The following is a 15,603-nucleotide window of genomic DNA, read 5'->3' as shown; positions in this document are numbered from 1 at the left end:
AAAATGTAAACACTTCTTACAAGGAAGAACTAGCATCGTTTGCAACACCGCCTTGGCAGTCTCCTTTTTAGTTTTGGCTATTAAGTGGTACTTTTGCACCACCGACAAAGCCAAAACCATTGGCGCAGGAGTGCAGTGAGAAGGGAGATGGGATTTAGGTGGCAATACAGCCCGTGGATGTTGTTTTGGTGTTACCCAGCCATTGACAACTCAGACCATGCTAATCCCAGTGGACATTCCCACTTTACTACAATCCCGGCCCAGCACACACCCTTATGTGTTCTTATTGAGTGCTCTGTTACATAACATCACACTGTGTGGTGTCATGTAGCTGCCATTGTTATTTCTAAGCAGTCTTCTGAACGGTGCTCGCTTAATTGCAGCTGTGAATGAGCTCTTAGTGTAAAGAAATTATTTAGCAAAGGCATCCTTCAACCAATTGAAATTTTAAGTAATATGTGCATACTCTCATCTGTTCCTTACATTTAAATCCTGTTAAAAATAGCATTTGCAAAGCCAGCAGTTTTGGCTCTTTAGACATGGAATTAGACAGGCATTTTCCAGGCACTGACACCATGTTCATACTGCTGCCATCTTATGGCCAGCTGGCATCATAATGGCACTTAACCACACCTACATGAAAGCCAAAATTGTCAACTCGAGGCCGGCAGGTCAAGGCTCAAATAAAATGGCATGTTTAATACAAATAAATAAAAGGCGCTGTGACACCTAGCGCCTAGAAACAACGAATGTAGCCACAGGGCGCTAAAACAAAATGACGGCACCCAGGAAAAGCAAAAACGTCCTTTATTATCGCCGTAAAATGATTAAAAAAACAATTCAATTACACAAGGAGTAAGATGACGATAAGACAGATATGTGCTGCCGATAATCAGTTTTAGATGAAAGCGCACAGTCATTGTTTCGCAGAGTGACTCAGCCCTTTCCCTTCTGTGCTGTTTGTTACTTACATTGGAAAGCATGTCAATTAAAGTGCCCAATAACACGTCTATAGTCACGTGGGTGCCATTGTCTCTTCTAATTCTAAAACGGGTAGTGGGTGGACTCCGGAATAAAAGGCGCTGAACTTTTATTACACCGCATATTTTAATCATGATAAAGAGATGACATGTTTGCCAAAAAGGAATTTGGGTCAAGTTCAGGAAGAAGCATGTTTTATTAAGAAGAGAGTATTTCATTTTTGCTAAGTAACTACTCAGTGATGAGGTCCCTGGGCCCTCTGATGCTACTGTTATGTTAACCGCGCAGTCTTGTGCCACGCACAGTTGCTTCCTGCATGGTCTCTTGCCGCTCTGGCGGATCTGTAATGCAGGGGGGCGTGGTGGTTGTTAGTAGGACTGAGCGGAAAAAAGAGCAAGCGTGTTGTGATGTGCTGTTGGCAGCTTCAGTTCGGAGAAACAGGTCACTGTGCGTAGGTGTGTCTTTCGGTTGGTAGCTGCCATGTGGTGTTGGAAGAGATTGTGTCTAGTTTGTTTCGTTGACGTGGTGATTTGGATAAAATGAAATGAACGTGACATAAGTTAACTGTGTCACAAATGAATGTTGGCAAGTTCATGGCATGGGGAAAGGAGATGGACATGAGGACATCATGGCATGGAGAAAGGAGAAGGGTTGGACATGAGAAAAGTGAAACAGAACGTGACATGAACCACTATTCTCATGCTTTCACCCCTAAGCCATGGAAGTCTACAATCAGACTATGAATACTAACTTCCCGGGGTCACTATTCCTTCAGTGCCATATGCTTTGTGGCTGATGAGATTAAACTGGAGGAAATCATGCTACCCACACTGTCACATCTTGCGTCCTCACGATGCCCAAGTGATGTCAGAAAATGGTCCAAGTAATCCATCTTAAGAGAGAACAGCAATGAATGTATAAAACGCTTGAGTGCTTTTGGCGCCCGGTAACAGATGTTGCAGAAAAGGATCGTGTTGAGTTGTCTACAACCATTTTTAAGAAGATCAGGCTGTCATATATAATAATAGATCTACATATGCCGGACATGTTGCTGGTTCCCTGCGCTTATCCAGCATGTCCCACATCAGTGCATTTGCACACATAGCACAGTCACCTATAGTTCCATTTTGGAGGTGACAGTTGGAGCGTCCACTAGCATTGATCTGATGTCGGCAGTCTCCCATATATGAAGCTGTGCCTCCACAGTGCATACATTTATAAAGCTGTGTTTGAAGCATACAACAAGAACCCAACACCTCCATATGAAGGGATCCTGGTGAAAGAGCTAGAGGTTAACACCAATAGTTTTGGTTCTCAAGCGCAAGGTGCCATGACCCTCAAACACCAAAATGAAGAAAATGACGTAGTGCATTCTTCTGGGTGAGACAGCTGGTAGCGTTGATGGGGACCCTTTTCACTTTGCGCATTGTTCCCCACAACCCACACTGCATGGCGTATGCTTATGGGAGGTGCTGCCCTCCACTGCATAGTCTTTGTGATGACCGTGTCAAAGCAGAGTTTTAAATGCCAGCTGGACGGATCATCATGATGCTGCTCTTCAGGCCGTGGCTCGGGCCCTTCCAATAGTGCCACTTCATGCCATTGTACTTGACAGGGGTGAGGCTGCTGGTATAGTAAACTCCATTCAGGTTCGAGGGCCCGCAGGCATCAAACCACCACCCTGTGGGATGGGAGAAAGTGTCATTACTCTGGGTATACTGGTCTTATGGATGCATGTCCAGGTAAATCAGCACTGACACGCAACACCAAAACAGGCGGATCAACAAAAGAAAATGTGCACTAAGACTCTACCTGGTGCACAAGCATCAGATTACATTCACGCATAAGCCCCCACCCACACACATACCCAGAGGAAACACTCACTCCTGTCCTCACAGGTAGGGTTTATAATATAACTAAGAGGAGGTGTGAATACAAGTGGCCTCCTGTAAGAGGTTTCCCCATGGCCCAGATAAAAAACAACTCCATTATTGTCTACTGCTTTACCACATGGCCCAAAGAGACACTAGCTACTTTACTAATCTCATCATATTACATAACATCACCAAATCACATTCATTGAAGTCTGCTGTAAACATGGACTCACTTTTCATCCATTTCTCATTCATGCAGAAAGGAACATAAACCTCCTCCTCTACTGCTACAAACACTATCCCTTTACTTGCTTCCTGCAGATCAGCCAGTCCCTCCCTTACCTAGCTGTCATATAGGGACAATGGGATAAGATGCAGCCAAGACCAAGAACTCAAATTAAAAGTATTCCTATTTAGGGGTGTTGTACAGGATGTGCCAAATTAATAAAGCCAGGGTATGTAAACCAACATGGTTCTTGGGGGCTCTACCTACCAGAGTACCCTCTTCTCAATTTGGGCTTTGCGAGTGAGTCTCTCAGTTTGCTCTCTCTCTCTCTCTCTCTCTCTCTCTCTCTCTCTCTCTCTCTCTCTCTCTCTCTCTCTCTCTCTCTCTCTCTCTCTCTCTCTCTCTCTCTCTCTCTCACTCTCTCTCCAACTCCCCCTATCCCTCTTTCTCTCTTTGTCTCACTCTATCTCTTGAGGTTGAAGGTCTATAATTTGTTGATTTGTTTGGGACCCCAAAGCTTTCGCCTTTCCAGTATCTGCTGTGGGATTCTTGGGCCCCCAAACCCTACTCTTTCGCAGTGTCTATCATAGGTTGGTTGGTGTCCTGAACCAGTCTCCATGTTAAGATCTATAAGTAGGTCCATCACTGGCTTGCATAATCTGATTGGCTTCCTCGAGGGGGGACAGGTATAGCTTTAATTTCTCTGCCAATGGGGTGCATACTTTTTCATCAGGAATATCAAGCTCCTGGGGAAGCTGGCCCCCCAGACATTTGACAGCGGCATGTAGAAGGATGTCCTGGCCATCCTAAGGGCTGAGACTCTTGGACCGGTCTACTCTTGCCTTCCAGGCCCTTGGTCTCAATCCACTTCATCACTACCTCTCTAGACCCTTTTTCCACCTCCTTCTCCACCTCTTATTTTCAGAATCCTTTGCAGAACTTTCTTTTCACTGTTTGGAAGGCTCTCCAACTTTCCCCCAATCTCTGGATGCTCTGTCACCTCTTACTGCACCACTGTTCCAATCTCTTAATGTTCCTCATCTACCTCCCCCTCACTGGTTCAAACATCCCCCTCGATATTACTTTGACTATATTCCTCTTTCTGGTGTTCTACTCCACCATCATTCTATTTTGTACCAACAAATATCTTCTGATATACTCCACCAACCACGTTTCTCTAAGTAACCCTCTCCAGAGCTATTCATCCAGCCTCCACTCTCTGACAAACCTCCATCCTTTTATATTCTCCTCCAGCCTCCTCTCTTTGACCAACCTCCATCCTTTCATATTCTCCACCAACCTCCTCACTCTGACCAACCTCCGTCCTTTCATGTTCTCCACCAACCTCCTCTCTCTGACCAACCTCCGTCCTTTCATATTCCCCTCCAGCCTCTTCTCTTTGACCAAACTCCATCCTTTCATATTCTCCACCAACCTCCTCTCTCTGACCAACCTCCATCCTTTCATATTCCCCTCCAGCCTCCTCTCTTTGACCAACCTCCATCCTTTCATATTCTCCACCAACCTCCTCACTCTGACCAACCTCCGTCCTTTCATGTTCTCCACCAACCTCCTCTATCTGACCAACCTCCGTCCTTTCATATTCCCCTCCAGCCTCTTCTCTTTGACCAAACTCCATCCTTTCATATTCTCCACCAACCTCCTCACTCTGACCAACCTCCATCCTTTCATGTTCTCCACCAACCTCCTCCCTCTGACTAATCTCCTTCCCTGGATATTCTCTACTAAACTCCTCACTCTGACCAACATCCTCAATTTTACCAGCCTCAAACTCTGGCCGTCTCCCCTCTTGCCTCCAGCTCTTTATCAAGCCAAACTCCTCTGTAAGCTCTCCTTACGCACCAATCTCCTTCTGTCTTCATCGCCTTTCTCCAAACACTCTTCACCTTACACTGAGCATACGCCTACACTTACCAAACTCTCAGATCAACTAATGGGCGCCACAGTGTGTGTGTGTGTGTGTATATATTCAATGAAAAAACTTTGTTAAAGGGACGTTATGGTTAAGTTGCACTAATAAAAGCCTATGGAATTCAATGAAAAAACTTTGTTAAAGGGACATTATGGTTAAGAGTAAAACTGAAAAATCTCAGAAATTCGGCAGTTATAGTAAGCTAAGCAACCATAACTCGTGCCACCACCTTGCACTGCTAAGACTAACACCCAGGATATCAAAGGGTACATTTTGAACTTGAAAGTTCCTAGATCAGTAGAAAATGCTGTTGAACCATAACGTCCATTTAACAAAGTTTTTTCATTTAATTTCTTAGGTTTTTATTAGTGAAACTTAATTATAATGTCACTTTTACAAATCATATTTATTTATATTACGCCAAAGCCCGCAGGCATCAGAGCGCATACAGACACACTTCGCTTGGGCCAATAACGTAATCCCCGTTCCGATCCCTGTGTTTGGGTGGAAAGAGGGAGAGGCAGGTTGTGTGTGCTGGCGTGTCGACGAATGCACATTGAAGGAACACAGTACCTATGTGAAAGTCACCTTGTACTTGGGCTGAGACGGTGTTATATTAACAGAAGCCCCCAACCCTGACAACCACCTTTTGTTAGGAAACTAGTCTATAGCTCTGGATCATTTCTACCCCACTGGTATGCATGGATCAGGGGTGTGTGGGGAGGTGCGCTGCGGCAGCTGGCCTGAGCATGGCATGGCATAGTGTGGATATTGAGAATGTATGAGCAGGCGTGTTCCTGCTCTGTGTGCCAATGGCTGGCTAATGAGTGTCAGTTAGGTGGTGAAAATTGAGAATTACGCTTATTAGGATCGGTAGGTAGTGTAGACCTTGGTTGCTGGACCGCCTTGGAATATATGAATATGGGGCCACTGTTTAGGTGCAAATGAGCCTGGTGTGCAGTCCCCCCTTTATACTTTAGAGCACATTATAGGGAAAAGGGTTTGGGCACAGTGTGGGTAAAAGATAATCTGGGGCACCATCTGAGTGCATAATCAGAGGCGCAATGAAGATGCAATCAAGGAGCTGAGCGATCTGGCAGAAGTGCCTAAGTAAATTAGCTGAGGCACAACCTAACAGCAACCTCTTTGGCGCACTCACATAATCCCCTGGCTTTATCAGGCAGCCCTGTACTGTGCATTAGTTGTCAATAGCAACATACCTTGTTTGCTTATTTTTTTGTTGAATATTTCGTTGTATCTGATAATGGACGGGGGCTCGTCCAGGATACTCTTTTAGTCTACACGTTGATTGGACGCAGGGTCCAATTAAAAGATTTTGGGATCTAATAGAAGAGTGAACTAGGCTGGCACCATTTGAAAAGAAATTAATCTGGCGATTGTCTTCGAGCAGATTAACTAGAGGCTTGTGTTGTCATAGGAAAGATGAATGAGTGGTGGTACGGCTGGAATCTAGGTGAGGCATCAGCAAAAGGAGGGCCTCAGACAGGTAGTTATAATGTGCATGCCATCAGCTCATAAACTGGCATAGCATGGCCTGACATACTTTGACATAGCCCGACATTGATTGATATAGCCTATGAAGGCACACCAAAAACAGCATGCAATGAAAAGACAGAACAAGCCATAAGAATGCGTAACTAATCTCAACATACCCCTCAAAACTCCCATTTACATGATCTGACTTTGTCACTGCCAAATTCTCTCTTTCTGTCTCCCTCGCTTTCTCTTTCTCTTTCTCTTTTGTTTTCTCACTCCGCCAATCTTTTTCTCCCTCTCTCTCCTTTCTTTCTCTCTTTCACGTTCTCCCTCACCCTACGCTCTCTCCTCTCTCTTTCTTTCTCTCCCTCACTTTCTCCCTAAACCTATATCCCCTCTCTCTCGCCCTTTCTCTCTCAAATAGATACATTGGGCGTATTGCACAACAAGTATCAGGAAATCGACAGATAATGGACAGGAAACGGCATGGGGGACTCCGCGTATTGCCCTAAGCAAAGCGATAAAGGTCCTGGGAGGTATTCACATTTGGGTGAGAGACAGAGGCGCCCCAGAATATGAAAACTGCTGGCTACCATTGGGCGACTGAGAGCTGTCAGATATACACTTACCTTGCACAGGTGTTGGGTCCAGTGAGAGATTCTGGGACTTGTAGGCCCTGGGCAGCAACAGTCGTGCACATTACAGCATTCGTCAGGCGTTTGTCAGGTGCTTGTTATGACTGGTCTCTCTTTTAATTGGTTTCCCTGTGTCTGGTTGTGTGGAAGGTAGGGTGGGTGGCGTCATGACTGGCTTCCCTTTGACTGGTTTCCCTCCCTGTGTCATCCTTTCCCCTGAATGCATGTTTTCCTGCTCTATCCTCTCTCCCTGAATGCATGGTGTGTGACTGCAGGTAGGAGGTCAAGAATGGAATGCCTGCTGTCTGGAATGTGGAGTGGGAATGGGATTCCACCCAGGGCAGTTAGTAATGATGTAGCCTGGGTGGTGGGAGCCAGTGGGCTCCCCTCTGTCTGTACTTCATATCTTCTATATGTACCTGATGAGACCTGATTGATATTGGAGCCTGATTAAAGTAACGTGAAGAACTGACTACCTGAGTATCCTTTACCAGTGAACATGACAGTGCTCAGGGCCTCTACCTCCAGGTATCATTCATTCATGCATTCATGCATTCATTCATTCATCAATCCCTCCCCAGAGACACCACCAGGTTTCCCTCACCTCCAGTTGCCATCAGCGCACACTTGCAGCTGCACCTGTCGTGGTCCGCGTCCTGGGTGCTGAAGTCCGTCCCGGTGGGGCTGAAACTGCTAGCCCTTCCGGCTGTGCCACTGTAACCCCGGATGTGAAGTCTGGAAGGGAACAGAACCAGGTCAGAGAGTCAAACGAGCCATAGAGCCCCGCCAAAGATCAGTCAACTCTGCCCGGCTTACCTCTTCACCCCTCCCGCAGCACATGCACCCCTACATACTTGCCAACCCTACCAATTTAGACGGTAGGATACCGCTTTTTAAGCAGTCCTAACGCCTACCGATTTTGTGGAAACAAATACCGATTTTAGAATTTTTAAAAACATTTTTTTACCTGGTTGTCTGAGGCCCGGCTGAGCATGATCAGCATCCTTTGATGTAGGGGGGGCGAGACGGGCTACTGCCCAGGGCGCCATGCCCCCCTGGGTGTCATTAGCCCCAGCCACGCCAGCTCGGGGAGTCTTTCAAGGGCTCCCCCGAGCTGGAGTAGCGGGAGAAGGCACAGCATGCAGGCTTTTGATGTAAAAGGCGCCCATGGCGGCGGGCTAAATGCGCCCCTCCACCGCGGGTTCCTTTGACAACAGGTGCCATTGGCCCCCCACCACGCCAGCTCGGGGGAGTCTTTCAAGGGCTCCCTCGAGCTGGCGTGGTGGCAGGCGCCTCATTGTCATTGAATGCACCCGCGGCGGCGGGCACATTCAATGACAATGGGCTGCTGACGCGCCCTATTCCTATCATTACTTCCTCGCCGGACTATTTTTGAAACTTTAAGATTCCTACAGATTTTTGGTTACAGAATTTTGGCATGCATGCCCCTAAATGACATTTGGGGCCTTTGGCAAGATTAGGTGACCTCATGGGCAGAGCAGAACCAGAACATTCCCCACGAAAAATGAGTCTGCTCTTTACACAAAGGGTCTACATGTTCTCCAGCTTTACCCGTTACTGCTGTGTGTATTCAGGTGCCTCAGACCCAGCTTGCTACGGCAGTGTCCCTGCCTGTGCTTTAAGTGGCCTGCACACTTGAGTCATGGCTCTTAGGAGGCGTGGTCTGGCTAGGGGGGCGGCGCCGCAATTCGGAGGCAACACTTACCGCACTTGAGGCTTGATTTTGCAAAAGAGCCGAGGCTTAACGTGCACCATTCAGGTCAGTAAGTGTTCCCTTGTCTTAATTGCGGCGCTGAGGGCGAAGATCCCGGCATCTCTAAAGGAAGGGGTGCCTGGCAGGGGGTGGGAGACGCTGAATAAAGCTAGCCTTTCTTTGTTTTGTTTGTAAAGCCTGAAGTTACACTTGCACATGACAGCTTCAGGCTTTACAAAAAAAAGCCTTGCCTTTTGAATGTGTTGCCGACCCCGCCCCCCCCGCTAGATATCCCTTTCATTAGAGATGCTGAGACGTTGGCGACACAATGACAATACAAGGCTTTTTTTTGTAAAGCCGGAAGCTAGAGCTTCAGACTTTAGAAAAAGAAGCCTTGCCTACTACCAGCCTGGTGGGTTGGGGTTAGCAGGGGACTTCAGGGGCCCCATCAGGGCCCCGCCTCAAACACAATTTAAGGAGCCTGCCGGACCTCTGCCCTGTTTAGCCCCGGCCCACTTAAAGCCCTGGTCCCGCAATGGAATATGATCTAGTGCCTAGTTTTACACTAGCAAAGCAGCGAGGTATCTGGGGCAGTTGTCTGTTGTAAACATGTGACGCTAAAGACCTTCCGAACCCACTCTCCCCCATAGGATCAAACAAAAGAGTCACTTGGAGAAGCTGGGATTAGAGTTCCTGGTTCAGCATTAAACAATAAACGAATGAGTTGTATCTGCTGAGCAAGGGGGGGCGTGTCCTGCTGTGAATAATTATAATTGGTAACAAGCTTAATATCTTCCAGTGGTTACTTAGTTTAGCGCGGATTGGGATTGCAAGACAAACGCGTTACCCCTGACCTACCCCCCAACCGAGGAATGGAGCAGTGCCCCTTTAAGACATCTGAGGCCTACCTGTCTACAGGCATCAAGTCTTTATGCTATGGGCCAAGGGTAGTGCAGGCTAGACCAAGAAGCTGTAAAGGGGGTGGGGGGCGAGGGGGTAGCAGGCACGTGCACCATGTGTTCACCCGCAAGAAGCAAACCACTTCTGACTGTGGCGTGGAGGGAGGAATTAGCGACGGCAGCAGGACAGTTCTGCCAGGGTGAGAGCCATTCGTGCCCTGCACCTGTATTTCCCACTGTGGGCAGAAGAGCGCCCCCCCCCCCCCCACCACGCCCTCCATCCCAAGAGATCAGACATTGATCAACATTCCCTTTGTGCAGTGGGCGGTGGGAGTGTTTTTCCCAGTTGCTGTTTATGTACCCTGTTTACCCACCGACCAGTGCTCTGATGCCAGCCATGTGGGGCGCAGTACTGTTTAGCTTGGCATTGGGGTTCAGGCGGGTGGGCTCTTCCGTGCCGCAAATAGGCGGATTGTGGTCACAGGTGCCACGTCCATGGAACGGGTTAAAAGGAACGCGAGCCCTCGAAAATACCCCACCAAATATTATTTCAGAAGACAAGGGTCATAGGTCGCGAAACACGGCGAGATATGGCCGACCAGAGCTCACAGGCGGGACGGGCAACAGAAAGGCAAGAATTGCGCAACTTCCGCGACACCACCAGCCATGAGTGCAGTCGACAGACCCACCGTGAGTGCACGAGTACTGAAGATGCACTCACTGCGAGTGTGTGAGCTGATCAACATGTCTATCATGAGCGCGCGAGGATGGGTATTCGGGCAGTGTGAGGACATGAGTCCTGTGTGACAAAGAAGGGACAGACCACGTACATGATCAGTTCAACACCTTAATTTAGACACATATTTGGGGCACATTAACCCCTACTTGCCCTAGGGACCTCGGAGGTTGACCACAACTCGGAAGGGCTCGCTGTACTGAAAGTATCAGGATTGGGAGGGGGGACTTTACAGTAATACAGAGCTCCCCCCTCCACCTTACGCCCCACCCCCCCCGTCCCCTCTCTACTCTCCTAATATCGGGAAGGGCCTCCTAGCGACCAGACAACTACTATGGAGGAAAGGATGTTGTAATTCCCAGCTTGAGAGAGGAATGGAGGAGCTCACTTCCTGACCTCGCTGACCAGCAGGAACGCCCCCCCCCCCTGCTTTAGGTGGTGCCAGGGTCAGATAGTGTCATCTTCTAGCCACACGTTGCTCACATGGGCCAGAGATGGTAGCTTTGCCACACTCCTACCTCCCCCGTGCTTAGGGATGTGCCAGGCTGGTTTACGGTTACCCATTAGCCACGGATTAACCTCCTGGGCTAAGATCTGTATCCACTCATGGTGGAGGCTCTTCTCTCCTGAGCTGCAGCCCTCAGCAGACTGTGCACTTCTCCTTCTTCTATGGGTATGGTATGGGCCAGTGTGTGAGCTGCAGCCCTCAGCAGACTGTGCACCTCTCCTTCTTCTATAGGTATGGTCTGGCCGAGTGTGTGTGATATAGCCCTCAGCAGACTGTGCACCTCTCCTTCTTCTATAGGTATGGTCTTGGCCAGTGTGTGAGCTGCAGCCCTCAGCAGACTGTGCACTTCTCCTTCCTCTATAGGTATGGTCTCGCCCAGTGTGTGAGCTGCAGCACTCAGCAGACTGGGCACTTCTCCTCCTTCTATAGGTATGGTCTGGGCCAGTGTGTGTGATATAGCCCTCAGCAGACTGTGCACCTCTCCTTCTTCTATAGGTATGGTCTGGGCCAGTGTGTGAGCTGCAGCCCTCAGCAGACTGTGCACTTATCCTTCTTCTATAGGTATGGTCTGGGCCAGTGTGTGAGCTGCAGCCCTCAGCCGACTGTGCACTTCTCCTCCTTCTATAGGTATGGTCTGGGAGAGTGTGTGAGCTGCAGCCCTCAGCAGACTGTGCACTTCTCCTTCTTCTATAGGTATGGTATGGGCCAGTGTGTGTGATATAGCCCTCAGCAGACTGTGCACCTCTCCTTCTTCTATAGGTATGGTCTGGCCCAGTGTGTGTGATATAGCCCTCAGCAGACTGTGCACCTCTCCTTCTTCTATAGGTATGGTCTGGGCCAGTGTGTGAGCTGCAGCCCTCAGCAGACTGTGCACTTCTCCTTCCTCTATAGGTATGGTCTGGCCCAGTGTGTGAGCTGCAGCACTCAGCAGACTGGGCACTTCTCCTCCTTCTATAGGTATGGTCTGGGCCAGTGTGTGAGCTGCAGCCCTCAGCAGACTGTGCACTTCTCCTTCCTCTATAGGTATGGTCTGGCCCAGTGTGTGAGCTGCAGCACTCAGCAGACTGGGCACTTCTCCTCCTTCTATAGGTATGGTCTGGGCCAGTGTGTGTGATATAGCCCTCAGCAGACTGTGCACCTCTCCTTCTTCTATAGGTATGGTCTGGGCCAGTGTGTGAGCTGCAGCCCTCAGCAGACTGTGCACTTATCCTTCTTCTATAGGTATGGTCTGGCCCAGTGTGTGAGCTTCAGCCCTCAGCAGACTGTGCACTTCTCCTTCTTCTATAGGTATGGTCTGAGCCAGTGTGTGAGATGTAGCCCTCAGCAGACTGTTCACTTCTCCTCCTTCTATAGGTATGGTCTGGCCCAGTGTGTGAGCTGCAGCCCACAGCAGACTGTGCACTTCTCCTTCTTCTATAGGTATGGTCTGGGCCAGTGTGTGAGCTGCAGCCCTCAGCAGACTGTGCACTTCTCCTCCTTCTATAGGTATGGTCTGGCCCAGTGTGTGAGCTGCAGCCCTCAGCAGACTGTGCACTTCTCCTTCTTCTATAGGTATGGTCTGGCCCAGTGTGTGGGCTGCAGCCCTCAGCAGACTGTGCACTTCTCCTTCTATAGGTATGGTCTGGGCTAGTGTGTGTGATGTAGCCCTCAGCAGACTGTGCACTTCTCCTCCTTCTATAGGTATGGTCTGGGCTAGTGTGTGAGCTGCAGCCCCCAGCAGACGGTACACTTCTCCTCCTTCTATAGGTATGGTCTGGGCCAGTGTGTGAAATGTAGCCCTCAGCAGACTGTTCACCTCTCCTCCTTCTATACGTATGGTCTGGGCCAGTGTGTGAGATGTAGCCCTCAGCAGACTGTACACTTCTTCTCCTTCTATAGGTATGGTCTGGGCCAGTGTGTGAGATGTAGCCCTCAGCAGACTGTGCACTTCTCCTCCTTCTATGGGTATAGTCTGGGCCAGTGTGTGAGATGTAGCCCTCAGCAGACTGTGCAGTTCTCCTCCTACTATGAGTATGGTCTGGGCCAGTGTGTGAGCTGCAGCCCTCAGCAGACTGCACTTCTCCTTCTATGGGTATGGTCTGGGCCAGTGTGTGAGCTGTAGCCCCCAGCAGACTGTGCACTTCTCCTCCTTCTATAGATATGGTCTGGCCCAGTGTGTGAGCTGCAGCCCTCAGCAGACTGTGCACTTCTCCTCCTTCTATAGGTATGGTCTGGCCCCGTGTGTGAGCAGCAGCCCTCAGCAGACTGTGCACTTCTCCTTCTTCTATAGGTATGGTCTGGCCCAGTGTGTGAGCTGCAGCCCTCAGCAGACTGTGCACTTCTCCTTCTTCTATAGGTATGGTCTGAGCCAGTGTGTGAGATGTAGCCCTCAGCAGACTGTTCACTTCTCCTCCTTCTATAGGTATGGTCTGGCCCAGTGTGTGAGCTGCAGCCCACAGCAGACTGTGCACTTCTCCTTCTTCTATAGGTATGGTCTGGGCCAGTGTGTGAGCTGCAGCCCTCAGCAGACTGTGCACTTCTCCTCCTTCTATAGGTATGGTCTGGCCCAGTGTGTGAGCTGCAGCCCTCAGCAGACTGTGCACTTCTTCTTCTATAGGTATGGTCTGGCCCAGTGTGTGGGCTGCAGCCCTCAGCAGACTGTGCACTTCTCCTTCTATAGGTATGGTCTGGGCTAGTGTGTGTGATGTAGCCCTCAGCAGACTGTGCACTTCTCCTCCTTCTATAGGTATGGTCTGGGCTAGTGTGTGAGCTGCAGCCCTCAGCAGACTGTACACTTCTTCTCCTTCTATAGGTATGGTCTGGGCCAGTGTGTGAGATGTAGCCCGCAGCAGACTGTGCACTTCTCCTCCTTCTATGGGTATAGTCTGGGCCAGTGTGTGAGATGTAGCCCTCAGCAGACTGTGCAGTTCTCCTCCTACTATGAGTATGGTCTGGGCCAGTGTGTGAGCTGCAGCCCTCAGCAGACTGCACTTCTCCTCCTTCTATGGGTATGGTCTGGGCCAGTGTGTGAGCTGTAGCCCCCAGCAGACTGTGCACTTCTCCTCCTTCTATAGATATGGTCTGGGCCAGTGTGTGAGATGTAGCCCTCAGCAGACTGTGCACTTCTCCTTCTATAGGTATGGTCTGGGCCAGTGTGAGATGTAGCCCTCAGCAGACTGTGCACTTCTCCTCCTTCTATAGGTATGGTCTGGGCTAGTGTGTGAGCTGCAGCCCTCAGCAGACTGTACACTTCTTCTCCTTCTATAGGTATGGTCTGGGCCAGTGTGTGAGATGTAGCCCTCAGCAGACTGTGCACTTCTCCTCCTTCTATGGGTATAGTCTGGGCCAGTGTGTGAGATGTAGCCCTCAGCAGACTGTGCAGTTCTCCTCCTACTATGAGTATGGTCTTGGCCAGTGTGTGAGCTGCAGCCCTCAGCAGACTGCACTTCTCCTCCTTCTATGGGTATGGTCTGGGCCAGTGTGTGAGCTGTAGCCCCCAGCAGACTGTGCACTTCTCCTCCTTCTATAGATATGGTCTGGGCCAGTGTGTGAGATGTTGCCCTCAGCAGACTGTGCACTTCTCCTTCTATAGGTATGGTCTGGGCCAGTGTGAGATGTAGCCCTCAGCAGACTGTGCACTTCTCCTCCTTCTATAGATAGGGTCTGGGCCAGTGTGTGAGCTGCAGCCCTCAGCAGACTGTGCACTTCTCCCCCTTCTATAGGTATGGTCTGGGCCAGTGTGTGAGCTGCAGCCCTCAGCAGACTGTGCACTACTCCTCCGTCTATAGGTATGGTCTGGGCAAGTGTGTGAGATGTAGCCCTCAGCAGACTGTGCACTTCTCCTCCTTCTATAGGTATGGTCTGGGCTAGTGTGTGAGCTGCAGCCCTCAGCAGACTGTGCACTACTCCTCCTTCTATAGGTATGGTCTGGGCAAGTGTGTGATGTAGCCCTCAGCAGACTGTGCACTTCTCCTCCTTCTATAGGTATGGTCTGGGCTAGTGTGTGAGCTGCAGCCCCCAGCAGACTGTATACTTCTCCTCCTTCTATAGGTATGGTCTGGGCTAGTGTGTGTGATGTAGCCCTCGGCAGACTGTGCACTTCTCCTCCTTCTATAGGTATGGTCTGGGCTAGTGTGTGAGCTGCAGCCCCCAGCAGACTGTACACTTCTGCTCCTTCTATAGGTATGGTCTGGGCCAGTGTGTGAAATGTAGCCCTCAGCAGACTGTTCACCTCTCCTCCTTCTATACATATGGTCTGGGCCAGTGTGTGAGATGTAGCCCTCAGCAGACTGTACACTTCTTCTCCTTCTATAGGTATGGTCTGGGCCAGTGTGTGAGATGTAGCCCTCAGCAGACTGTGCACTTCTCCTTCTATGGGTATAGTCTGGGCCAGTGTGTGAGATGTAGCCCTCAGCAGACTGTGCAGTTCTCCTCCTACTATGAGTATGGTCTGGGCCAGTGTGTGAGTTGCAGCCCTCAGCAGACTGCACTTCTCCTCCTTCTATGGGTATGGTCTGGGCCAGTGTGTGAGCTGTAGCCCTCAGCAGACTGTGCACTTCTCATCCTTCTATAGGTATGGTCTGGGCCAGTGTGTGAGATGTAGCCCTCAGCAGACTGTGCA

The 15,603-nt window shown here is 49.7% G+C and overlaps 1 protein-coding gene across 1 annotated transcript in view; it reads right to left on the bottom strand.

Moving 5' to 3' along the window:
- Positions 1 to 790: 790 nt before the first annotated feature.
- LOC138503106 (angiopoietin-2-like) overlaps positions 791 to 15,603 on the bottom strand; it is a 239,575-nt gene continuing 224,762 nt past the window's right edge. Inside the window, exons 8-9 of the mRNA XM_069622615.1 lie at positions 7,751 to 7,881; positions 791 to 2,662 (exon numbers count right to left, since the gene is read on the bottom strand). Of these exons, the coding sequence (XP_069478716.1) occupies positions 2,502 to 2,662; positions 7,751 to 7,881 (292 nt within the window). The 3' untranslated portion in view covers positions 791 to 2,501. The remainder of the gene's footprint in view (positions 2,663 to 7,750; positions 7,882 to 15,603) is intronic.

This window comes from Ambystoma mexicanum, chromosome 11 (assembly GCF_040938575.1).
Source record: "Ambystoma mexicanum isolate Mex_15411 chromosome 11, UKY_AmexF1_1, whole genome shotgun sequence".
In the NCBI taxonomy this organism is placed as follows: domain Eukaryota; kingdom Metazoa; phylum Chordata; class Amphibia; order Caudata; family Ambystomatidae; genus Ambystoma; species Ambystoma mexicanum.
The sequence above is the reverse complement of the archived record's forward strand: the minus strand, read 5'-3'. Positions and strand labels throughout refer to the sequence as shown.